Here is a 22,782-nt window from a genome sequence, read left to right as displayed (position 1 = left end):
TCAAAAAACAAACTAGGATGAAGCCCTCAGAATCTTTTTTCCTGAAATTAGCTGAAAATCATGATCCCATGTCATGCCTCATATTACTGGTATAGGACATTACGTACTTGAAGCCACAAAAAGCTTTTGTAGATGTTGCTGGATCCACAGCTAAATCTCTATACACTCCACAACCAGGAATAGAAGCATTGTCTCTCCTTCGTATTTGAAAAAGCTAATTTCCTAAAAAGCATTAGGGCCACCCCTAGGCCCTCCTGGACTCCTGGCCATAGAATATATATTAATTCAATTAAAAAAAATATATTGTCTTTTTATCTTATAATTTTTATCTATTTTTTAAAATTATTTTAAAATTATTATTTATTTTTATTTTTTATATTATAATAATATATAAATTGACTATTATAATTTTATTTTATTTTATTTTTAAAAAAATTTTCAAAATTTTTTAGTATTTAATAAAATTTAGTATATTTAAGATGAATATAATTAAAAATTAAAAAAATAAAATGAATAAAAATAAATTTTAAAAAATATATTTAGAAATCACGATAATATTTTATTTTTTTATTCCTTAGATGTATGGATATAAGATTTTTTCCGAACTCTACCCATTGAATTGTGATTATTGATACTAGATAATTATTCAATTTAACGATAATCTTTATTAATTTCATTTCCACCTAATATACAAATTAATCATACTGATACAGTTGTAATTTATAGTGGAGAGAGTAATAGGTGGTGATTTTGGAGAGAATTCCACAATCGATCTTACCATAAAACAAGATCGACAATTGTTCTGGTTATCTTAAGTGGGGGAAAAAAATGTTCACTTTGCAAATGGTATAGGCAGCTGAATTCACCTGCAACTTGATCAAACATGCCAGGGAAACTAATTTATTTTTCTTTTCTCTCAACTTGCCCCAGATCGTAGCTACCTGATGATATGTGCTATCCATTCATGGTGCTACATGTATCAGTATGGGTATATACATATATATAATTAAATAAAAATTAATATTATGATAGAAATGATTATCTTTTAATGATTAATTACGTTAGTCAAAATCAAAAAATTTATTAATTTTATATATAGCTTAATTTTTTTTTTAAAAAAAATATTAATTAACAACTTTCAATAGCAAGCTACTATATTTATATATATGTAATAATATTATTATAAAAGTGGAAAAACACAAGGTTAAGGTAAGACAATCACCTACTATACTAAGTTGTTTGCCTGACACATGTCAAGCTCACAACAGCTTTCAAGTTCTGAACGAGTGTCAGGGCAAGAAGACACCACAGGACAGGCTCAATAACCGCATCAAAGTTCCATAATTAATTACTGATTCCTAAACTAAGCCAATAATAATTATAATGAGATTAATTAATTAGTATTTTCCCCTAGTAATAGGTTAGATGGAATCCGGTGCCTGCCCATTACCGTAGGAGTTGAGGCTAAGCTCGAGGAAAGTACGCGAAGTGTTGTTGCCATCATCGGAGCCATACCAGTAGTTGTGGGGGTAGCAGATGGGGTTGTGCTTGAGGTTGCAGAGAATACCATTGGTGTCTTCTCTCTGGGTAGGGAAGAGAGGGAGAGTTTCAATCTCTTGAGTAATTGCTTCCTCTTCTTGAACTTCTCGTTCTTCCCCTTCTAGGATTTCATTACTTGATTTTCGCTTGTCAAAGTGAGAATAAGCTGAACTGTAGGTATCAATCCCAACCCACCCATAGCTGGGGCTCATGGATCCAACAACACCGCTGTTTGCACCAGCTGGGATTAAGCAGTCCTGGTTCAAAAAAATATGCAAGTGGGTTCATTTTTACAGTTCAGAAAGTGGTTTCGATTTAAACCACAGCATGTTGTTTTGTCCCATGCATTTTGACATCAAAATTTTTGGTAAGGTAAACAAAAAGTTTCATCCCTCTTATGGATGATTCAAGACGAAAAATTTCTGTATTTCACTTCTTTTAGAACGTGGGGAAACAGTATATTCGCGTAGCAGTTAGATAAGTACACATAGAGACAACATTTTATGTTGTCTTTTAAAAACCAACAAAGAAGAGCACAGGTGCATCAACTTCATTAATAACCACAAAACTTTTGGTTATTATATGTTAACTATTTACTCACCCTGAAACTATTCTCAATTGTTACAGATCTATAGCCGTAGTTTCCCATCTGTCCAACGGTGCTCCCACCAGCTGAGGATGGAGATGAAGAAGAAAACCCTGAAAATAAGAGACACCAACATGAAAAAAGAAAGAAAAAAATATCAAGAAAAAAAAAAGAGAAGATAAATGGGAAAATTAAACCAACCGGAAGTAGTGTTGGGATACTTGTTGTGAAAGGGATAGTCTTCAGGTTTCCAATTAGAAGCATTTGAAACAGTTCTTTGTTGCATGGGGACATCTGTGGTGAACCTTTTCTTCTGCCTCTCTCGAGCTTTATGGTTCTGAAACCAATAAAACACATTCTTGCCTTCAATCTTACCGTACTGTCTAAGCCTAGCAGAGATCTTCTGAATCTGCTCTGCACTTGGGGACCTAACTCCACTGTTGTAGTAAAGGTCCTTGAGTATCCTTATCTGGTCAGTTGTGGGAGTCCACCTTGTACTGCTTTGCCTGCATAGAAAGCTTCCTTTGACACCGCTGTTACTATCCTCGTTTTGTAGTTGTTGGTTTTGCTGCTGCTGCTGTTGTTGAGGTTCCATGGTGGATTGCAAAACGAAGAAGAAAACAAAGAGAAGCCAAGAAAAAAAGCAAAGAGAGAGTACTGCATGAAATGGAGAAACAAAGAGAGGGGGAGATGGCTTATAATAGGGGAAGAGATAAAAGGCAAAGAAGCACATGAAGGAGATTAAGAGAGTATATCAGAGAAATATCTGAGAGAGAAGGACTGAAGTTGATAGAGAAGAGTTCATAAAAAGGTAAGAGACAAAATGGGGTTTAGAAAGGAAAGGCATCAGTGGAATTACTTGGCTCATAAGGCATGACAAGCTGTGAATAAGCATAGTTTTCAGCCTTGAAATTGAGAGAGAGAGAGAGAAGTGAAATGTATAGTAAGTGATAAATTGGAAGGAAAAAAATAAATTAAGAAAGAAAGAAAGAAAAGAGAGAGAGGCTCATGAGCGAAGGCTTACTCCTTTAATGGAGTTTTTAGTGCTTCCATTACCCTATCCTCTGCAAGAATTTTCCAGGGATTTTTAAGCTTATGCTATGGCCTTGGAAACTAGGGGGACCTCTGAATTCTATGATGTGCAGTGTAAAAGCAAAAACTCTGCATTGGCAAGTACAGGCTTAAATGTTATTATCACCATATATGTGAGCAGAGCAGTCCTTTAGATATGGCGTGAGCTCTCAGGCTCCCGAGAAGTAAAATTCAAAGAGCAATAAAGAAGCGAGGTGAGGGTTTCTGGAAGTCTTACATAGAAGAAGACCATCATCTATAGCTCCATCATTCTTTGTTGCGTTTTCTTTCCCCAAAACAACAGAATTATCCATTGAGGTTATGTCATCTCTATTTCTGTTTGAGAGAAGCAGCCACATTTTCACTACCCAACTTTCCTTCTTACACTTACTTAACAAGGAAAGACTCAAATCAATTTTCTGACCACAATAACTTTCACATGTACCTTCTTCTCCATGACCTGATACAACCTCTTTGTAGAACCTTTTCTTTTCTTTTCTTTTTAAATATCCAGTTTGCTTTAGCTTTTCCATTTTATATATTGAAAATTCTTGAAAAGGGCGTTACGAGATAGATATTCCATTAGTAATCTAAATATTTATTACCCTTATTTGGAATATTCAAATATTTATAAGAATTTAATTCGATGTTATTTATTTTCTTATTTGAAATAAAAAAAAATATAGTTTTTTAATTTATAAATTTTTCAGTTTTTTTTTTAAATTATGATTTGTAAAAATTTATTTAAATTTTGTATTATGCGGGGGTTAAAATAATTGGTTTAGAACTTCAAAAATTAAGGAACAAAATAATTTTTTCCTTTACACTTTTCCAATTCAATGTTTTTTTGGTACCATTAACATATATATATATATATATATAATTATATTGCCACAGGAAATGAAAGTAAATTACAAGTTGTAGGATACAAAAGATAAAATATTAGATTTTGAATTATAAAGTAAAATGTATTATAATATATTCAAATTGATAAAACAAAATTATTTTATTTTATTTACTCAAAGAAAAGAGTATATCATTAGTTCATTCCATTAATTTTGTATATTTTAACAAGTTATAAAAGGTTTATCCACTCATAATCCAAATTCACTACTAAGCTATATTTCCCTTTAAAAATATTTTCAATAATTCTTTTTTTTTTTACACTCATAAAATATATTCTGAGATAATTTTTTTTGAAAGATATTTTCTAAATCCCCAAGTGTATTTGAAGTCAAAATTATTAGACCTAACGTTTTATGTCTGTTATTAAAAGAACCAAGATAAATACAAAGCTATATCAACATGCATAAAAAGAATTATAATAGTACAATTTTCCATTTACCTAATAATATAAATGTTTATAGACACACAACACAACAGAATCTAAAAGTTTAATAGTGTGATGATAAAATAATACACTCGCTCAACGGATTAAATTAGTTGGCATAGAAAAGCAAACTGATCACATACAAGCAGCCTCCAACTTGCAACTCCAATCATGGGCTTCAAACTAGCAGATCCAATCATACTGCATATATCAAGCAGAACCTAACCACAAACGCCGAACGGCTCCAGCCACACAAAACTGCACATATAGTCGTCCCAGCAACTTTATTGTAAAAGCATCTCTGAATCCCAGTCATAAATGTTCGTAGATAGCTCAAAAATCCAACAACAATCCATTTGACACACACTTACACATAGGTGGGTAGATTATTGATGTATAAATGCCAACATGCCATTTCTCATGGCCCTTCCACACAAAGAAACTCTATACCAAGCTTACCAATAAGACAAAAATGTGCCCACAAATAAATCTATGCTATTTCACATCTGCAAATTACACTTTAACCGACAGAATGGTTCCATCTCATCCATCACCTGACCCTCCACTTATTTGCAGAGCCTCGTCCACTTCGAGTTGAATAATGAGGTTCAGATTGGGAACCATTCTCTCTAAATCCTCTAGCACCAATTTTTCCATCCTTCCCAATTGGCTGTCTTCTCCTATAAGGCCCATACTTGGGAGATTTTAACCTCCTTGTTTTGTCTACATCATAAACTAATGGTTCAATCCCCTGCAGGTCAGGTTCTGGAACAAAGCCAATAGGCCGTTTCGCTTCATCCATTTTTCTAAATGTAATAGATATCCTATAAAAAATACAAAAGGGGGAAGAAAACTAAGTTTCACAGAAGTCATAAAAAAAGGTAATAATAACCAAAACAGGACAAAAAGTTTCATCCATACCTCTTTGATGGAACGGATGGCACACAGTGCTTAGACACATCAGCTGCATTTCCATTTAGTACAAGAACAGATCTGGGGGGGAAAATATATTGACCTTAAGATTTTGGTTCCATGGAAAGAAGCATAGAGTGAAAGTGGCATACCAGGCAAAAACTGAACAATGCAAAAGATTTAAAAGAGGAGAAAGGGCAAAATGCAATTTAAGGGCAATAGGATTCAAGAAAAGCATTGCATAGAGACTTACCCCACAGGTAGAGGAATTGCAATTGATTCAGTAAACTCGCCAGCACTCACAACCTCTAAGTTAGATCCAAATACTATATTGCACTCACTAACAAATGACACGGTGCAGAAAGGCCGATGGAAATCATGATTGTCAATATGTGGAGGTATACAGTCCCCTTCATCATAAATATTGACAATACAACTATCAGGTACACAAGTCGGAGGGAGAACATGCCACCCGATCAGCCTTCTAATGATCACTTTGAAGAGGTTAGGTATAGGATCTACAAGTTCATTCAGGAGGATGCCAGGTGGATTACCATTTTTGTCCTGCCAATAGAACATTGAAATTGCAAGACTGGTTGTCAAATTGAGATTTGAATCATGAATCGAGAATAAAATCAATTCATAAGAATTGGTACAAGTTTTCAAATCAGTTAGAAATGATAAATATACCTAACCAACAAAACTATGCATTAGACAATGAATTGTTTTAACGAATACTGAATGATTATGTGAACAAAAAAACGTGGTTGCTTTTAAGGTGGGTTGTATGAATCCTAGTCCTACTATGATTAACCACATATTACATGTCTCCTAAAAAAAGGCATATATTACACACCTAAATAAACAGTAAAGACATTATCGTCCTATTTTAATTGAAAAGTGTATTGGAAATTCAAATTACATATCATATACACATATTACAAGAAGAATTTAACATTACTATTTCAACTATGAATTTTGCAATTTCAAAAAACTTCCGCTTAAATTAGCTAGTGCACTTGCTACATACATCATATAGAAAACAGAGTAGAAAAGGTTTTAAGTCCACTAGAAAACTCTATTGTCACTACTTATTAATTCCTTGCCCCTTTTTCCAAAAGAAGGAAGAACAAAGTGAGGAATAAAGGAAAAAACGACACAAGGGAAAAAGAAAAAGAAAGGAGAGAGAAATGACAAAAAGAAAAGGGAAAAGAAGCAACAAACTAAAGAGAACAAATGGAATGGAATCTAGTTTACTTGAGAAGTCCTAAAAATCATAAAGTTGACTTTGTTCAATAGTTCAACTCAATTCACAAGCTCAATTAAAATACCTGGTTTTTAAATACCGGATCACAAATCATATTAAAATCACCTGATTTTTGAATATTGGATCATAAATCACAAAATACAGCAATTCTTGTAGCTACAATTGCAAGCCTTTTAGCTTCCATATAATACTTTGTAATTTCTATAAACATTGAAGTACCATAGGCAACTCATTGAATATATATATATAACAGGATCAGAACTTACAGTTGCATAATTGTAACAACAACCAAATTGGATGGTTACACGCCCTTTGCCCCTCATCCACTTCTTTGGGGCTGTATATGTTCTCTCTGCAAACAAATTTCAGAATACTCCACATTCAATTAGTAAGAAGTAAGAACATTATATATGAACTGATAGAATTTCTTATCCAAATAACTTCACAAAATAATGAAAAGGCAAACATTTTGAAAAAAAAAACAAAAGGGAAGTTAAGTATATTCCTCATCTATGAAAATCAGCACATATCTTTGAGAAAACATATGAAAAAGCTGAAAAATATAAATCTTAAAATATTCATTGCAAAACCATGTCATGATTATAGCTATTTATGTACGTAAATGAGAGAGAGAGAGGGATCACATTCATATTCATTTATCTCAAGCAAACCTGAAAGATAAGATGAGTGCAAAAAACTGTTTCAAGGAATCAGCACATCCCCTATCTGTTTCTTTTTGATAACCAGAATGGTCATTACAATATAAAAATCGAAAAAGAAAAGACATCAAGCTAAAATATAATACAAGGCAACCGACCTTTTAGTTTTCCTTTGCTCCCCAATTCATGAAGTTCATGCACATAATTCACTATCCTTCTCTGCTCTGCAGCACTGAAAACGAGAGAGTGGAGTTCAAGTCCCTCGAGAATATTAACAATCTTTCCTTTGACCCTCTCCAAACAAATAAAATCCTTCTTCCTTTTCACACTCATAAACCTGATGTACTCTCTTTGCTCTCTAGAAAGCTTAGGCTTTTCAACATCCTTTGATATCTTCATCTCCCCAGTCAAAGCATTAACACTAACTACCCGCTTTTTTAACTCCCTCTCTTCCTCTTCCTCTTCCTCTTCCTCTTCCTCTTCCTCTTCCTCTTCCTCCTCAACAAATTCATCTTCTTGTGCCATGTCAGCCCAAGACATCTGGTGTCTGGGGGCTTCGATCAAAGGCGAAGCACCAAGAATTACACTAGTTGATGCTTCTAAAACAGATTCTGAACACCCATTCGTTGCATCTTTCCAACTGCCCAAAGAATTAACACCATCTCCACCCTCATCTTTCCAACTTCCCGATGAATGATTGCCACAGTTATCAACGAAACCATTATCATGGGATTCACAGTTGCTTAGGGGTACAGGTGTTACTGCTATATCTGAATATGAAGATTCTGCTTCGGCCTCAACTTCTATAATAAAAGAAGAAAAAAAAAAAAAGAAGCAAAACCTTAGTTATAACTCCCAACAGAAATACATTGCACTCAACCCTAAAACCGACATCTAATTATGACCCCCCCGCACAAAAAAAAAAAGAAAAAGAAAAAAAAAACATAAAAATGGTAAAATGATCGCCTTCAATAAACAAAACAAAGAGACAATTAGGGTAATGAAAAAGGAAGTACCAGGGTCGAGAGAGCGGATGCGGTCAGAGAGGATTTGGGTACACTGGCGGCAAAGGTCTCTCGAGAGAAAAGGGATCCACGTGGTAAGGAACTCCGACGCGACTCGGAGCTCGGACGGCTGATACTGGAGGAGAAAAGGATCGTCCTTGCTGAGTCGATCGAGATCGGTCATGGCTGAATCTCGATTGCGAGAGCGACAAAAAGATCTATTGCAGAGGTTATCGAAAAAATCCGCGTAAAAAAGCTTCCTTCAAAGTCTGATTTGCGTTGAGTTGAAGCATGCGAAATTTGTGACTATAAAGGTAACTGATACCACTGTCATTCCGGGAATATTGAGGGGCAATTTAGGAATTTTGTGGTTTCCTTTTCCAAATTGGAAAGGGTTTTTCTTTTTTTCCGAGTTACAACTCTATATACAATAAATGATATGGGTGACAGGGACAAAGGATATATTTACAGTTGATGACATGGCAACAATGGATAGGCCGTCAGAGAAGAAAAAAACAAAAAAGACAAAGCTGATCATGGATAAAAGGAAGAACCATAGCCAAACAATTGCTTATTCACAGGAAAGAAGGAAATGGAGAGCAAAGTTCTTCAATTCCTCAATTCAAACCCACTTCCGTCAATCATCCCCGTCTATAAAAACCCTTCTTCAACAATAAAAACAACAGTACACACTCCGACCACTGTCCCTCGTCGGAGAAGATCTCTCTCGCTCAATTGCACCAACACCAAAGGAGGCAACGACGACACTCCACAGCCAGCTCCACCACTCATAACATCATCAGAAACTGTGGAGATACGGTTTAAACGGGGCTCAAGAAAGAGGAACAGAAATAGAAAGCAGAGTGCAGAACCAGTGAAGGCACAGGCTGTTCCTAATCCTCCAAAGAAGTGGGAGGACATGAGCCTTGCAGAGAAGGCACTTGAGGTTTACGTGGGAGAGAAGGGAATGCTATTTTGGCTCAACAAATTTGCTTATGCCTCCATTTTCATTGTAATCGGAGGTTGGATACTCTTCAGGTTTGTGGGTCCTTCTCTCAATCTTTACCAATTGGATACTCCTCCTCTATCCCCTAACAACATGTTCAAGGGCTCGTGAAGTGCCTGTAATCCCTCTGAACTTTAGTTGTGAAACAGATGATGGATGCTGTTTTCCTCTCTCTGAAGCTTTAGTTTCCAAGATTTTGCTGGCATTAAACCAATAATGCATTTCCTATTTACTTTATTCCCTGCATTCCAATTGTGGACTTTTTATTTACAGCTTCAAGCCACAATTGACTTCTTCACCCCCTTAAAGTTTTCAACATACATATTTTGCATCATCTTATAAGAATTATCAAAGGCAAGGATGAAAAGACAATGTCAAATACCATTCCCTGTTCTTTTACATTTTGCATCCCCTATTTGCATTATTTTTGTTGAGATTAGCAACGGAAATTGAAAATTGCGTAGACCACAACGGGATATGATTAAGATTTAACTACTTTGGTAAGCTCTAATAGATCCCTTTTTTCAAGCGAAAATTCAGTGTCATTTTCTATGACTTGAAGCAAACAGCGTAAATCAACTCAGACTTCTTGCAGGCTGAACTATAACATGTTTTCCGTACATGGTACCTTTCAATTTAATCTTCTCTGCTACCATTTGGAGGGTCTTTTTGTGCCTTCAATTGCTGTTTTCAATTTCATCTTCTCAAGCAAGCTTTAATATCTCTTGAGAAGGATGTGATGGAACTAAATTTCTTTGCAGTGTTACAATGGAAAAAAAAGGATCTGTTGCTTCCAAAGGACTGTTTTAAAAATACTCTATTTCAGTTATTTACATGAAGATCACCTCTTCAGTTCTAAATGTGCAACCAAATCCAAGTTTCACGTGATCTCTAGGCAGGCTTTAAACTACGAATCTAAGTCCCAAAGGCAAGCCTCAAAGAACTATAATCATCTGAGGCACTCCTACATTATTTACAAAGCATTGTACTATGTGAAAGACTGACCCACTGAAGAAGTGGAGACTAAGCCCGAGAGAAGGCCAACAATGAGAGCACTGTTATAGGTAGTTGGTTCAGCTTGCACTATATTTTCTCGCGAGTCATTATAGGTTTCATTGAAGAATGGCCCTCCAACTAGAGCTCCAACTGCCAAATTTGGATTAGGATTCGATGAGTGAAGCCATTGAAATCCATCTTCACACCCAGTTTTGGCATCAACTGGAATTGATGATCCCCTGTGGTGTACATATTGTGGGTAATCTCCTCCATACCCTACAACAAAACTCATCTCCATTGGATTCTTTCCCAAGACATAATCTGCCTGCAAGTATTTGGAGTCATCAGCTATTGTGTAAGGAAGTAATTTCTGTATTAATTCCTACATGGTTGCATACCTGTGAAATGGCAAAGTTGCGAAGATCAGCTGGAGTGAAGAATTTCCCACTACAATATAAAGTTGTAATATGGGAGGCAACCATGTAATCACTAAATAGAACAGCTAGGAATGCAGAGGCCACAGAGTATTGCAGAGCATTCCATCTCAAAACCCAAATCAGGGCGTCTATATATTTATAGCAAAGGAGTTCAATAAGCAAATAAATGAGCAGCTTGTCTATGCAGATGATGTAGGCAAGAAAATAGTAGATTTAGGAACTATTTTTATTTAAAAATTAAGACTTTTTATTCAGATTTTATATTATAATTAGGACATTTAGGTTTTTATAATCTAGAATATTTAGGAATTAGCATTTCCATTATTTATAATTTCCTAGTTAGTGTTGGCTTTTTCCTGATCAGATTGGTTTACTATTTTCTTATTTTATGATCTCTAATCATAGCAGTAGTGGGATTAGTATTATTCTGAAATTTCTTATGTCATTAGGTGTTTTATGAGAGAGCTTATTATTGTTGACATTGACAATAGAGAATTTGAGTTTGTTTCCTTTTTTTTCCGTCTAATGTTAGTTGTGGTTCCACATCAATGGAATAACATTAGTAGAAGGGGAGAGGAATTACTTTTTGTTCTGCTAGATGTAGCTGTAGGTGAATCTGGAAGAAGCCCACACATGAAGGCTTCAGCTGTTTCTCTGTACATCTGAAGCTCAAGATTCTCCTCAGTTGACATCCCTTCTAAACCAAACATGTTTATCCTGGATAACAGAACCTGCTCCAAAAACCGAAAAGCATCAAATTAGTTTTCAATCCACAAAACATTCCCACGCAATGTTTTTTTTCTTAACCCAAATCCCCATTATGTCAAAATAAAAAGAAGCTAGTGGAGAAGCACCAGATCAGTGCTTCACATGTGTTGAAAACTGTGATATGATACCTGACTTCCAACATGCTTGTCATCCCAGCTAAACCAAGTTGGACTTCCCCAGTCGGAGAATTCTTCTCCATTCATTTCAGTTACATATCTAAGGTATAATTCATCTCTAGTTGCATGGTAAAGCCAGGCAGCTGCCCACAAGAGTTCATCTCCATATCCTGTGGAGTTGTAGAATTTCTGCACTTGGGGGATGCTCACACTGTAGGAACCTCTGTAAGTATCGGCAAAATTGAAGAGCTGCTGAGCATGCGTGAGAAGCAAATTAGAATAAGTGGAGTTAATTTTCTTGAACACAAGAGATGCTGATGCCATTGCAGCTGCAGTTTCTGCTGCTACATCTGTCCCTGGGAAAGATGCATTAACTTGTAATAGCGGCCTTTCCTCTGTCATGGTTTCTGGTCTTTGCCAACAATTGTGATCTATATCAGGATCGCCCACCTTCAAAGAAATAAATAATTGAGTTCAAGATACTTCCAAATTAAAACATGAACTCTAAGTAAATAAGAGACTGGACCAGGCAGGCAACCTGGAAGTAGAGCACATCTGGAGAAGGATGTGCATTGATGAGATAATCAGTGATCCACTTCAGTGACTCCTGAGCATGCCCCAATTGCTTCACTGTATTCATATGGTCTCCATATTCAAGAATGGCCCAGGACAACATTGTTGCAGTGAAAGCCATGGGGAAACCAAACTTGATAAGATCACCAGCATCGTACATTCCTTTTGATAAATCCAATCCCTGTTGCCTTCCATCTTGCAACGCTGAATTCCCTCTCCAAGGAATCCTGTTGTTCTCTAGCTTCCCAGCTGCACATCGAAATCTTCGCTTAACTAAAAATGCCAAAAAAGGGAGAATATTTTTGCATAGAGTGAGTGAACTAATTACTCACATTTTTGTACATCAAAGAATTGCAAGGCGACTTCAAGAGCATCTGCATATTTCTGAGTAATGATTCCATGGTGAGCTGAACTTTTCTTGAAGTGATTTAAACTCTTCCAAACTGTGAGTCCAGCTGCTGCTGCAACCATTGCTCCGATCAACAACACCAGCAAACACCAACCCCATCTTTTGAATTTTGCACCCTCTGCCTGTCCCCCATCCTTGTATTTTATATCATCTACTTGTTTACCTTCCATTGGAGGTCACGAGATTTGCTACCCGCAAAAATGCCTTACTTGCTGAAGAAAGAAAAAGAGATATAAAGAGGACTTGAAATTTCCATGTTAAATTGAAACAATGCCGCTGAAACTATAATGGGCAAAGGAATGATTCAGTTCTCGTAGAAATGATAGTCGAATTGTAATGAATTACAACTTGTGGGAATTGAATTGGTAGGATTTCAATTCTCTGGATTCGTTCTTATGTATGCTGGAATTTGGAATACAGTGGAATGGAGCCATCACCCATCCGTGGAAGCAGCCGTTGGATTTTGTGGGGCAATGTGGACGTGGAGGGTCAGGATGTGGCCGACGAACGATGCCGTTAATGAACGAGGACGAGCTAAATAACGGATTAGGGCCAGAAGAGCGGGCGGCTTGTCGTATATCACAGGAGAAACTAGGGAAAAAAAATGCCAAAATGGGGAGATCGATTCGCTTTGTCGTTTCCAGTTGCAACATAGAAAGGAATTTTTAGGAGTCTAAATCAGCTAAATTTCCAATCAGTATGCTTCTAGAAATTCATGGTTTTGGAGTCTAATGATTTATTAGAACAAAGTTGTTAATGAAAATTGAAAGGTTATGTTTTTTCTTAAAAAAAAAAAAAGAAATGGGATTGAAAGAATAAAATATGATACTTCTTAAATTTATATATTTATTATTAGATTAAATATGGAAATATAATCAAAATGTTGTGTTTTAAAATTTTTTTAAAATTTCAGAGTTTAATTAATTTAATATTTTTTAACTTATTTTATATAAAATTAAATTTATTATAATAGTACTTATTGCAAATATCAATTGCATTAAACTCCTAAAAGAACTAATTTGACCTCTTTATAAAACAGAACAAAAAATAAATAAATAAATAGCAATATTTATAAAATCAAATTCTTTAAAAAGTCAATCAACTTATTTTAATTTCAATTTTTATATTATTTAGCTAAATTATGAATGTAATTTTAATTATCCATACTATAATTTATTGTAATTTTAAATTGTTTATAATATAAAAATTCTTTTTTTTAAAACACACTTTAGTTTTCTAATAATTTATTCAATTAAAGAGATTTGAGAAAAGGCTATCACAGAAAATTGTCAAATTTAAAGAATTAAGAAAAATATTTAAATATAGGATAGAATTTATGTAATAATTTCAAATATTTATATTTTTAGTCTTAAAACAATTGTCTCAAGAAAAACAATGCAAATCAAATTTTTGTTGCTTTTTTGTATTGAGAGAATATTTTATTGCATTTTTATTCATTAAGTAAAGTGAAGAACAGAAAAGCGAAGAAATAAAGGAAGAGAAGACAAGGACGAACCGACCAAGCTATTCAGCTAACTCTCTTCTTCCCTGTTTGTTTACGCTTTTAATCCCGCAGCATCCAGAAACTAGTTTTCAATCTCATCCAATCACAATCTCAGGTTTCGTTACTCGCTCAATCACTTCTTGCTTTTTTTTTTCTTTTGATTTTCTAGTATTACCATTCTAAAGTCTCTGCTTTGTCTTCAATTCCCCCTTTTATTTTTTGTCGTTTGATGCATGTAACCGTATTGTATTTTGTCGATTATTGTCTTTCTGTTTTAGATTCTACGGGTTTGATTTGGGAGTAATGCGTTTTCTTAGTCTTGAATTGGCGAGTTTTCACCTACAATTAGGGTTATTAATGTTTAGAAATTGGAAATTGTGGTGCTTGTTGGTTTGGATCGTCAAATTGACCTTTCAAATCTCTGATCAACTCACCTTTGTTGTTGTTCTTGTTTTCCCCCGCTCATTATGTCTCCCTCCAGAGGAAGGATGAAGCTTTGAACTAGAAATCGATTTTTTTCCCCCATCTATGATGTTCTATTGATTTTTCCCGCTAAACCCATCTTGGTATGTTTAATGCTTTGCTGTGTTTTGTGCATAAAGCTGGGGCATGAGGAACTCCTTGTTTCTCTTTTTTTTTTTCCGGTTTTTTTGGGTTTTTTGGTGCGTGCAAGTGTTTGTGTGCGTGTCTAGATACTACAAGAGAACATTTTTGGCTTTGCGAGACTTGTCTGAAGGCAATTCCTATTTTTTTTTTGAGATTAGATGTTTGTCTGAGCAATTTCAAGGATAATCAACGTCTCAAGTGTGTACTATGGATAAAGCTCAAGTGTTAGGATCTCGCCAAAATGTCTGTTTAAACTTGTGCCTAGAAAATATTATCCTCGTTTGCAAACATTTTGCTATTTCAAGCCGTAGGGACTTTTGTGGAGAGCGCTATTCTTGCTCCTTGTGATGTTTTATGAGTTGCAGAATCCACTATTCTGCACTAGCTTTGCTACTCGATATGTATATTCTTAATTTTTTGTTTTTATGATGCTTTATGCTTTTTTAAGGTGATAGGCTTTGTGTCCCCTGTGTTTGGGTTCTGATACTTGAATTGGTGTTGGTTTATGCTATTTTAAAGTTGAAGTTCTCACATGTTTTCCCTTACTTAGGAAGAGCATGGCTATGGGAGAAGACGTTGATTTGTCAAATTTGAAGTCTGAGCTAAATGAAAGTCATGAAATGTGGAAGTTGGAGATGGACCAACGCCAATCACAAGCGAATGCATTACAAGAAAAGCTCATGGAGGTTAAGGCTTGTATAAATGGGTCTGAGGAAGATATGAAGAAGGAGTTGGAGGTTCTCTGGCGAAGAGTGAAAACCACTGCAACATTGTTGACCTACTTAAAATCAAAAGCAAGAATAATGGCTATTCCTGATTTAGCTCATACATCATGTGGCATCAAAGAATTAGAAGGAGTGGGGCTTGTTGACAAGAATGGTACACCCCTTTCTAGTTGGTCTAGGACTGTTGATCTTTCTTCTTTTGACAGTCCTGATGATGAAACATGGATTAGACTAAGTGAGCAGCGGGGTAGCTGTGGTGAACAAGATGAAGCTTATATTGGTGAATTGCTCCAGTCTGTACAGATGGTAACAGATGTAATGGAAGCTCTTGTTAAAAGGGTTCTAATGGCAGAATCTGAAACTGCAATTGAGAAAGACAAGGTAACGTTAGGTAAGGAAGAAATTAGGAAGAAGGCAATCCAAATTGAGACCATGTCTTCAAAATTAGAGGAGATGGAGAGTTTTGCTCTGGGAACAAATAGTATTCTTAACGAGATGCGCCAGAGGGTGGAGGATTTGGTTGAAGAGACATCAAGGCAGAGGCAAAGGGCTGCTGAAAATGAAGAAGAGCTTTGCCGTGTTAAAAGGGATTTTGAGTCGTTGAAATCATATGTTAGCAGTCTCATTAGTGTGAGAGAAACACTTCTTTCATCAGAGAAGCAATTTCAAACTATTGAGAGGCTATTTGAACGGTTAGTTCAATAATAAAGGCTTTCAAGTACTTGTTTTCTTAATTTTCTGAGGGTTTACTCCGTATGGCTAAAAGTAATCATGATTAAGTTTTATCTGGCAGCCTTTTTTGCAAACAGTTAAAAAGAAGCAAGCTAGGTGAACTGCTCATAGGCATGACACAGATGAAAATTCTAACATTAATAATATTAACTCCATCTATCAGGATTTGATGTAACACATGTTGTCCTGCCTTGTGATGGCTTAGCTATTTGATACTAATGTTGAATACTGTGGTGTCGTGGGTCATGCATTTTTTCTTTAACCATTAGTATTATGGTATTTTTTTTTTCCATCCATGGATCAACCAAAAATGTATTAATGTAGTGAAGAGTCAAAATTTTTTTCTCCTTGGGATCATAGTGAAGTCAATATCTCATACCTGTTAAATTATTCACATCATTTATATCTGATTTTGTTTGGAAATCCAAAATTCATGCTGACTATTGATTACTTGTCAACCTAGAGCCAAATTGTGATATGAGTCTCTTAGGTTTTACCATGCGTCCTTGGTGGCAATGTCTGTGTTTTTGTATCTTGCTTTATAGCCTAAGGAATTTAAGTTCCTCTATCTCTCACTTTCTCTGGTCAAAGCTTGTACCCCTCTCTCCTCCACCTGTTGTTCTTAAAGCTTGATTACTTCAAGAGCTAATATTTTTATGGAGCAGGCTAGTTGCAAAGACAACCCAGTTAGAAGGTGAGACAATGCAGAAAGAGGCTGAAGTTCAGAAACTTATGCAAGAGAATGTGAGGTTGACTGCTCTTCTCGACAAGAAGGAGGCTCAACTTCTGGCCATGAATGAACAGTGCAAGGTAATGGCTCTGAGTGCATCGAATTTATGATTTGGTGGGCTCTCTTATTCGACCTTCTGGTGGCTTGTTTGGTGGATGGTGGTTTCATGCAAAGCGCAATTTCCAACCTACCAGAGAGGAGTCGGGAATTGAATAATGCTGAATTGAGCATCTCGGTTCCTTTTGGCAAATTGTAACATTGTGAAGAGCTCAGTGAACATGTTTTGTGGTACATTGTTGTGCTGTTGGAAAACGCAAGATAGAAAGCATTAATCAAAGCAGTTGTTCTGTGTGAATGGAATATTTGTGTTATTAATCAAAGAGTGGAGGATTTGTCCATCTTTGCTGTAATCGTTTGGGATCAATTTTGATTTGTGCATCTGTGTTAAATAATCTACCCTCGTTACAAAAATTAGATTTTTCACTGGTGGAATACATATTTACAGCATCTACTATTTCGAATTAATTTATTTAACATTGAATATTTAAATTTGTAAGAATTTTAATGATTAACTCAAGTTAGTTCTATTATTAATGTTTTTTAAAAAGGATAATTACACATTTATATCCGTGTAAAGTTGCCACATATTCGTAATTTTTTTTTCCTTACTCAATTTTGGGTAAAAGTCATAAAACTCCAATCACTTGCTCCGAATAAAATTGCAATTCCAAGTTTCAAAATGTAAGTTCCATATTTTGTCCTTTTTTTTATATTATATATAAATCGATTATTATAATACTATTTAAATTTAAATTATTTTTAAAATAATTTTTTATTAATTATTATTTTTCTAAAAAATATTTAAAAATTTCTTAATAAAAGTTAAAATATTTAAAATGAGTATAATTAAAATGTTAATAAAAAAATTATTTAGAATAAAAATTATGAAATAGAGAAAATAATTACCAAGCTCTCCTAAACATAATAATGGAATTAAGGTCCAGTTATATAGATGTTGTATGAAGGTTTTGTTGAATTCAATTGTGCTATGCACGCAAAATTTTTGCGAAAGACTATTTTGAAATGTATGATAACTGCACAGGCTTGAAATGAGATACAAAAATTAACTAGTAATAGTACGACAAGACTAAACCATCAAGCCATCTCGTGTCTAGGCGTTGAATGTAACATTTTAATCAACTAAAGGTTTCACTTGGGATTAATCCAAGGTAAAAACTACAACAGTTATACAATTCAATGTCTGCCAATCTCTTTCTCAGTCACGTTCAGCATCCTCTATGTCTTCATCCTCGGGGACACCACGAAGATACAGAACATTGTTGCATCTGCAAGTGAAATGCACCAAAAAAAAAAAGTGCCCGTCAGTCTTCTTTAAGATATTATCAGCTAATTACTCTTGCACATTAATGGAATACATGTGCATGTTTCAGATGATACAATCAAAGACATTCTCAACGTTGTTGTATTCTATGGTAGACGTGCAAGGCTAGAGGTCTAACAATCTTTTCACGATTAACTTCTTCACAAGTTTTTTGTGTGCACAGCAGAATAGACCACAAATACATACAACAAAACATATACATGCCATCAAGAAAACTAAATATAACAAACTACTTTCACTGTACCCAGGTACTGCTCATAGTGCATAACTGGCATCAGAATCAACCCCCAAGTTTCTCTTTCTTGTTTAATTGCACTTTTCAATCCCACCCTTTAACAAACCATAATTGTTCACCTAAATTTTTACTCATTCCATACTTTTAATTAATGAAAGAAATCTAGCCTACACAACCAACCTAGCAAGCTGTACTATATAAAGGATTTGGGCAGATAGAGGGCAAAGAGGTGAGATGAAACCCTATTGCAATATCTTGTTAGGAAGCCTTAAGAGACAGCAACTGCCTCTTTCTATTATTGTTGATAGATTAAAGCTTTTTATTTTGTCACTGTGAGTTGTTCTTGCATCACACATATCTTCCTATCTTGTACAAGTATTGCTTTTAAGGCATGGGAGTTAGAGTCCTAACTTTGATTTGTGCAAATGAGAGGAAATGAAAAGAAAAGAGAGAGGGAACTAATCAGTTACAATAACAAAAAAGTTAACTAACCAATAAATTCCCATAAGCAAATGAACCATTTTGGTCCTTTAATTTATGGATCATAGAAATTGATTCTTACTGGAATTACCACACAAACAAGCAACAGATTTTACTGGACTCATTGTCAGCCTCTCTAATTCTCCTAAAAAGTTATAGCTACAGAGTCTTCTCTTTTAATTCTTTGTGGAAGAATTTTGACTGTTTCACTGTATTTTTCTTAAAGACAAGAAGCCACTAGCCAGAGGCTGAATATGAAACAATAGTAGCATATTCTTGTCCAAGTGTTTTAGACACTTTAAATGACAAGTTTTTTCTTATAATTTAAACTCACAGTAAGACAAAAGTTTTTTCCTAACCAACCAAGGAGCTGCACTTTGATCACTTAGCCAAATTTCTATTAGGATGTGTGTGTGTGTGTTGGGGGTTGAGGAGGGGGGGTTGGGGAGGGGGGGAATCTATATATCTGAATTAACCATGAAGTCCTTTAAAAGAAGAAAATTGCCTTATAACTTTTCGTCCAACTGTTGAGCAGATGGAGAATTAAAATGGCTTAAACCTCAAAACTTCTATTTTCACCCTTTATCCCCAGCAACTGAACAAAATTTATGTTAACATCCATGCCTGGCACATAGTTCTCACACCAAGACAACACTTGTCTTAGTAAGACAAGGCAAATTAATACTAATGCATTTGGTTTAAGCTACCTGATCAAAATCTCTCCCAAATTTCCAGTGAATTGTCCATCAATATATTCTTCAGTGTTGCCTAGCTGAAACCAGATTTCATCAGTCAGAAAATGTCAGAAACAACACAAACCAACAAGGAAAACAGCTGAAATAACTTTATTCCACTAAATTGGTTACACAGGGTAAATACTAAAATACTAAATCAGAGTCAAATATGACTTAATCCCTATCTGGTTGATGGTTGGATATATGGATCCTTCTCCTCCAAGTCAATTCACTATTGCAACAAGAAAAGCTATCCTCTCTTCCTTTTCTTGTATTCACATGGTCTAAAATTGTTTAACATATCTTCTTCCTCTTTTTTTCTCTCTTTTGGGCACAATGGGTTGCGTTCTTAAAGCTATACACAGATGTAAATTTGGGTAACCATTTTCCCTGCTGATCTTAAAGCTCACAAGTCCCAAGCATTCACTTGCTAACCACACAAAGCCTCCGTTGTGCAAAGATTGTGAATATGAGCTCTAAAATATAGATTTAACGCAACTGGGCCAGTTGTTCAATAATCAGCTAAAGTTATACTTCTCCTACTACCCATAAGCCAAACAAAAATTGAAATACGTAACTAAGAAACTTAAAAATGAGATAGCACCTGTAGGTTCATGTAAGAATCAACGGAAGCAAGAAAACCTGAAAGAGAAAAAAAAATCCGAAATCAAGAGTGAAGAAAAAGAAAATTGAAACAGAAGTACAAAAATGAACAGAAAGAGAAAAACTTTACCTTTATATTCCATTCCCCATTTGAGTTTTACTATAACAGTCTTCCCCGTCAAGTTATTCAAGAAAGGCTTAGGATTAACTGGTATGGTCTGCCAAATTCAACATAAAAAATTATCAAACAACCACCCATATCATATTATTCCTCCATTATTTGAAAAGAAATCCAAACTTTTTATTTGGGAACTATAGAAACAAAAGAAAAGGGAGAAAACCAGAGAAACAATTACTCACAGCCATGGAGAGCGCGAGAAAGGCGAAAAGAGTCCAAGGGTGGAGGGCGCTGGAAATGTCTGTTTGAGCGGCCGGTACACCTTGCTCGAGCCCTCGAGCAAATTTAAGCGTTCGAAGGAGCAGGTGAGGGATTCAGATCTTTCAAGCACTTTTATAGTATATTAAACGACAGCGTATCTCAGTTAAAAAAACGACAGCGTATTCTGCCGCATGACTTCCAGAATTGAGTTCCTCTCTGGCTCTGTTAAGAACTTAAAATTGGATGGGCTTAGGGTAATTTTCCCTCATGTGATTAGACTTATATCACTGTTTTACAGTCACTGAATTTTAATTTATTTTAAAAAAATTATTTAAATAATTATTAAAAAAATCACTCAAACGAGTTTCTAATTAAATTTATGATGAAACTTATAAGTGATATATTTTATGTAGCTTAAAAATTTTGAAAATCAAATTATTTTGCTACAGAAACTTTAAATCTCTCTTAATATGAGATTCATAAGTTTTAAGTGGCTTATAACAGAAAAAAATTAATTATAAATGGAATATTTAGAATTTGTGAATTTCATACAACGAAAAGTTTAAAGTAAGAGAGAGTATATCTCAATTTAAAATTGAGAAATTAAATCAAATTGATTGATTTTAATTCAGCGGTTTGATTAGTTAGAACGTTCGATTTGATTTGATTAGTATTTTTCAGTTTAATTCGATTTAAACGCGTTAAATAATCGATTAACTGATTTTATTATATACTATTATACTAACTCTTACTTAATCCAATTAGCATTCTAAATCTAAACGTATTAAATTTATAAATTTTAGTTTTAATATAACCGAATCGAATCGATTTTTATCAATTTGATTCAGTTCAGTAATATCTTAATAATTTTTAAAATTTAGTTTTCAATTTTCTCAATTCAGAATCAAATCAATCGATTATATAGTCAGTTTAAAATTCTGGTAATATGGTAAAATATTTAAATTTTTAAGCCACGTAATATGTGTTTCATCAAAAATTTAATTAAAAATTAATTTGAGTGACAATTTTAAATAATTATTTAAGAGTTAATGATTTTTTTAAAATAAATTAAAATTTAGTGATACTGCTGCCGAGAGCTTAAAAATTCAGCTTCACCTTTATTTTTTTAACACAGCAAATTATACATGTCATCTATTAACTGGTAAATTTTTTCAAAGAGAAGAATTAAAAATAAAATTAAGAAAAGTAAATTTTTTATAAAAGAAAAAATATAGGTTTTTAATCTTTATTTATAGCATAACTTTTCTCTAATTTTAAATACATTTAAAATTACTTTAATTTTATTTATATTAAATTGACAAATTCTTTGAATTGAGAAGAGTTGTAAAATTGAGAAATATCGATATTTAATATAGTTTTAATTTTTAAATTTAGTCTCATCCTTATTTTTTTTTTCTCATGTTAAAAAATGGCAGAAGGCCTCTTTGGGTTATTGTGGAAATTTAAAAAGTCATTTAACTCCGTTAGTTTTTTAAGCCCATTTGTACGTCTGTAAAATTTTAAAAATATTATTATGTTTTTTATAAAAGAAAAAGATAATTTTTACGGGATAATTTTAATATTTATAGATCAAATAAGCAACCGTGAATCCCTAATTAAAAATAATTCAAAAGTCTCAAATATAATAAGAGTTTTTGTTATAAAAGAAAAATTTAATACGTTTAGTAATCTCACTTAACAAAATATTATTATTATTTATAATTATTACGAGAGAATAAATTATTTCAGATCACATCAATATTAAATTTTAAAATTTCAAAAAGAAAAAATTATTAGATATGTTATTTATACTTACAGTGATAACGATACGATAAAATTAAAATTTAAAATAATTAAAAATAATGCGAAATGAAGTAGCTGAGGAATTTAAAAAAATAAATTCAAGTACTTATTTATTACATGCCTTTCTATAGAGTAAGAAAAACAAGCTGTAAAACAGTCACACAGTTCAATTTTCG

The 22,782-nt window shown here is 34.1% G+C and overlaps 6 protein-coding genes across 7 annotated transcripts; 2 read left to right on the top strand and 4 right to left on the bottom strand.

The window, feature by feature from the left end:
• Positions 1-1,329: 1,329 nt before the first annotated feature.
• Positions 1,330-2,787, bottom strand: LOC110608532 (protein WUSCHEL). The gene is made up of 3 exons (XM_021747779.2): positions 2,327-2,787; positions 2,141-2,238; positions 1,330-1,796 (listed from the first exon to the last, which is right to left on the bottom strand). The coding sequence occupies exons 1-3, from the start codon at positions 2,718-2,720 to the stop codon at positions 1,422-1,424; spliced, it is 867 nt and encodes a 288-aa protein (XP_021603471.1). The 5' UTR covers positions 2,721-2,787; the 3' UTR covers positions 1,330-1,421.
• A 1,725-nt stretch (positions 2,788-4,512) lies between these two features.
• On the bottom strand, positions 4,513-8,669 carry LOC110609312 (RNA demethylase ALKBH9B). The gene is made up of 6 exons (XM_021748801.2): positions 8,381-8,669; positions 7,523-8,167; positions 6,972-7,057; positions 5,692-6,002; positions 5,448-5,519; positions 4,513-5,350 (listed from the first exon to the last, which is right to left on the bottom strand). Exons 1-6 carry the CDS (start codon positions 8,550-8,552, stop codon positions 5,077-5,079), a joined length of 1,560 nt encoding a protein of 519 aa, XP_021604493.1. The 5' UTR covers positions 8,553-8,669; the 3' UTR covers positions 4,513-5,076.
• Positions 8,670-8,931: 262 nt separating this feature from the next.
• LOC122723119 lies at positions 8,932-13,514 on the top strand. Its single transcript, XM_043954094.1, has 2 exons — positions 8,932-9,406; positions 13,094-13,514. Exons 1-2 carry the CDS (start codon positions 8,961-8,963, stop codon positions 13,191-13,193), a joined length of 546 nt encoding a protein of 181 aa, XP_043810029.1. The 5' UTR covers positions 8,932-8,960; the 3' UTR covers positions 13,194-13,514.
• LOC110609314 (endoglucanase 24) lies at positions 10,177-13,057 on the bottom strand. Its single transcript, XM_021748805.2, has 6 exons — positions 12,597-13,057; positions 12,230-12,513; positions 11,704-12,141; positions 11,391-11,538; positions 10,769-10,935; positions 10,177-10,695 (listed from the first exon to the last, which is right to left on the bottom strand). Exons 1-6 carry the CDS (start codon positions 12,841-12,843, stop codon positions 10,363-10,365), a joined length of 1,617 nt encoding a protein of 538 aa, XP_021604497.1. The 5' UTR covers positions 12,844-13,057; the 3' UTR covers positions 10,177-10,362.
• A 606-nt stretch (positions 13,515-14,120) lies between the features above and the next one.
• Positions 14,121-17,368, top strand: LOC110609313. Of its 2 annotated transcripts, none has more exons than XM_021748804.2 (3): positions 14,121-14,292; positions 15,338-16,200; positions 16,906-17,368. In XM_021748804.2, exons 2-3 carry the CDS (start codon positions 15,341-15,343, stop codon positions 17,078-17,080), a joined length of 1,035 nt encoding a protein of 344 aa, XP_021604496.1. In that variant the 5' UTR covers positions 14,121-14,292; positions 15,338-15,340; the 3' UTR covers positions 17,081-17,368. The 2 variants fall into 2 exon arrangements, with proteins under 2 accessions (XP_021604496.1, XP_021604495.1); XM_021748803.2 differs by having other exon boundaries at positions 14,125-14,292; positions 15,334-16,200.
• A 712-nt stretch (positions 17,369-18,080) lies between these two features.
• On the bottom strand, positions 18,081-20,926 carry LOC110607095 (probable small nuclear ribonucleoprotein F). The gene is made up of 5 exons (XM_021746152.2): positions 20,785-20,926; positions 20,555-20,642; positions 20,426-20,463; positions 19,795-19,859; positions 18,081-18,316 (listed from the first exon to the last, which is right to left on the bottom strand). The coding sequence occupies exons 1-5, from the start codon at positions 20,788-20,790 to the stop codon at positions 18,247-18,249; spliced, it is 267 nt and encodes an 88-aa protein (XP_021601844.1). The 5' UTR covers positions 20,791-20,926; the 3' UTR covers positions 18,081-18,246.
• Between the last annotated feature and the right edge of the window lie 1,856 nt (positions 20,927-22,782).

The sequence above is a fragment of the Manihot esculenta genome, chromosome 2, assembly GCF_001659605.2.
Source record: "Manihot esculenta cultivar AM560-2 chromosome 2, M.esculenta_v8, whole genome shotgun sequence".
In the NCBI taxonomy this organism is placed as follows: Eukaryota; Viridiplantae; Streptophyta; class Magnoliopsida; order Malpighiales; family Euphorbiaceae; genus Manihot; species Manihot esculenta.
Note: the sequence above shows the minus strand (reverse complement) of the source record. Positions and strands in the feature narration are given on the sequence as shown.

What these genes read in the sequence shown, in the direction of transcription:
- LOC110607095 (XM_021746152.2), bottom strand. An exon ending in ATGGGGAATGGAATATAAAG is followed by an intron (nt 20,464 to 20,554) that starts GTAAAGTTTTTC and finishes TTTCTCTTTCAG; the next exon opens with GTTTTCTTGCTTCCGTTGAT. An exon ending in ATTCTTACATGAACCTACAG is followed by an intron (nt 19,860 to 20,425) that starts GTGCTATCTCAT and finishes ATCTGGTTTCAG; the next exon opens with CTAGGCAACACTGAAGAATA.
- LOC110609313 (XM_021748804.2), top strand. Translation starts at nt 15,341, where the DNA reads ATGGCTATGGGAGAAGACGTTGATTTGTCAAATTTGAAGTCTGAGCTA. An exon ending in ATTGAGAGGCTATTTGAACG is followed by an intron (nt 16,201 to 16,905) that starts GTTAGTTCAATA and finishes TTTATGGAGCAG; the next exon opens with GCTAGTTGCAAAGACAACCC.
- LOC110609312 (XM_021748801.2), bottom strand. Translation starts at nt 8,552, where the DNA reads ATGACCGATCTCGATCGACTCAGCAAGGACGATCCTTTTCTCCTCCAG. An exon ending in GCAATTCCTCTACCTGTGGG is followed by an intron (nt 5,520 to 5,691) that starts GTAAGTCTCTAT and finishes TTTCCCCCCCAG; the next exon opens with ATCTGTTCTTGTACTAAATG. An exon ending in CCATCCGTTCCATCAAAGAG is followed by an intron (nt 5,351 to 5,447) that starts GTATGGATGAAA and finishes TATTTTTTATAG; the next exon opens with GATATCTATTACATTTAGAA.
- LOC122723119 (XM_043954094.1), top strand. Translation starts at nt 8,961, where the DNA reads ATGGAGAGCAAAGTTCTTCAATTCCTCAATTCAAACCCACTTCCGTCA. An exon ending in GGAGGTTGGATACTCTTCAG is followed by an intron (nt 9,407 to 13,093) that starts GTTTGTGGGTCC and finishes TTTGGAATACAG; the next exon opens with TGGAATGGAGCCATCACCCA.
- LOC110608532 (XM_021747779.2), bottom strand. Translation starts at nt 2,720, where the DNA reads ATGGAACCTCAACAACAGCAGCAGCAGCAAAACCAACAACTACAAAAC. An exon ending in GTATCCCAACACTACTTCCG is followed by an intron (nt 2,239 to 2,326) that starts GTTGGTTTAATT and finishes TCTTATTTTCAG; the next exon opens with GGTTTTCTTCTTCATCTCCA. An exon ending in CAATTGAGAATAGTTTCAGG is followed by an intron (nt 1,797 to 2,140) that starts GTGAGTAAATAG and finishes TTTTTGAACCAG; the next exon opens with GACTGCTTAATCCCAGCTGG.
- LOC110609314 (XM_021748805.2), bottom strand. Translation starts at nt 12,843, where the DNA reads ATGGAAGGTAAACAAGTAGATGATATAAAATACAAGGATGGGGGACAG. An exon ending in ACAAGCATGTTGGAAGTCAG is followed by an intron (nt 11,539 to 11,703) that starts GTATCATATCAC and finishes TTTTTGGAGCAG; the next exon opens with GTTCTGTTATCCAGGATAAA. An exon ending in TACATCTAGCAGAACAAAAA is followed by an intron (nt 10,936 to 11,390) that starts GTAATTCCTCTC and finishes ATAAATATATAG; the next exon opens with ACGCCCTGATTTGGGTTTTG.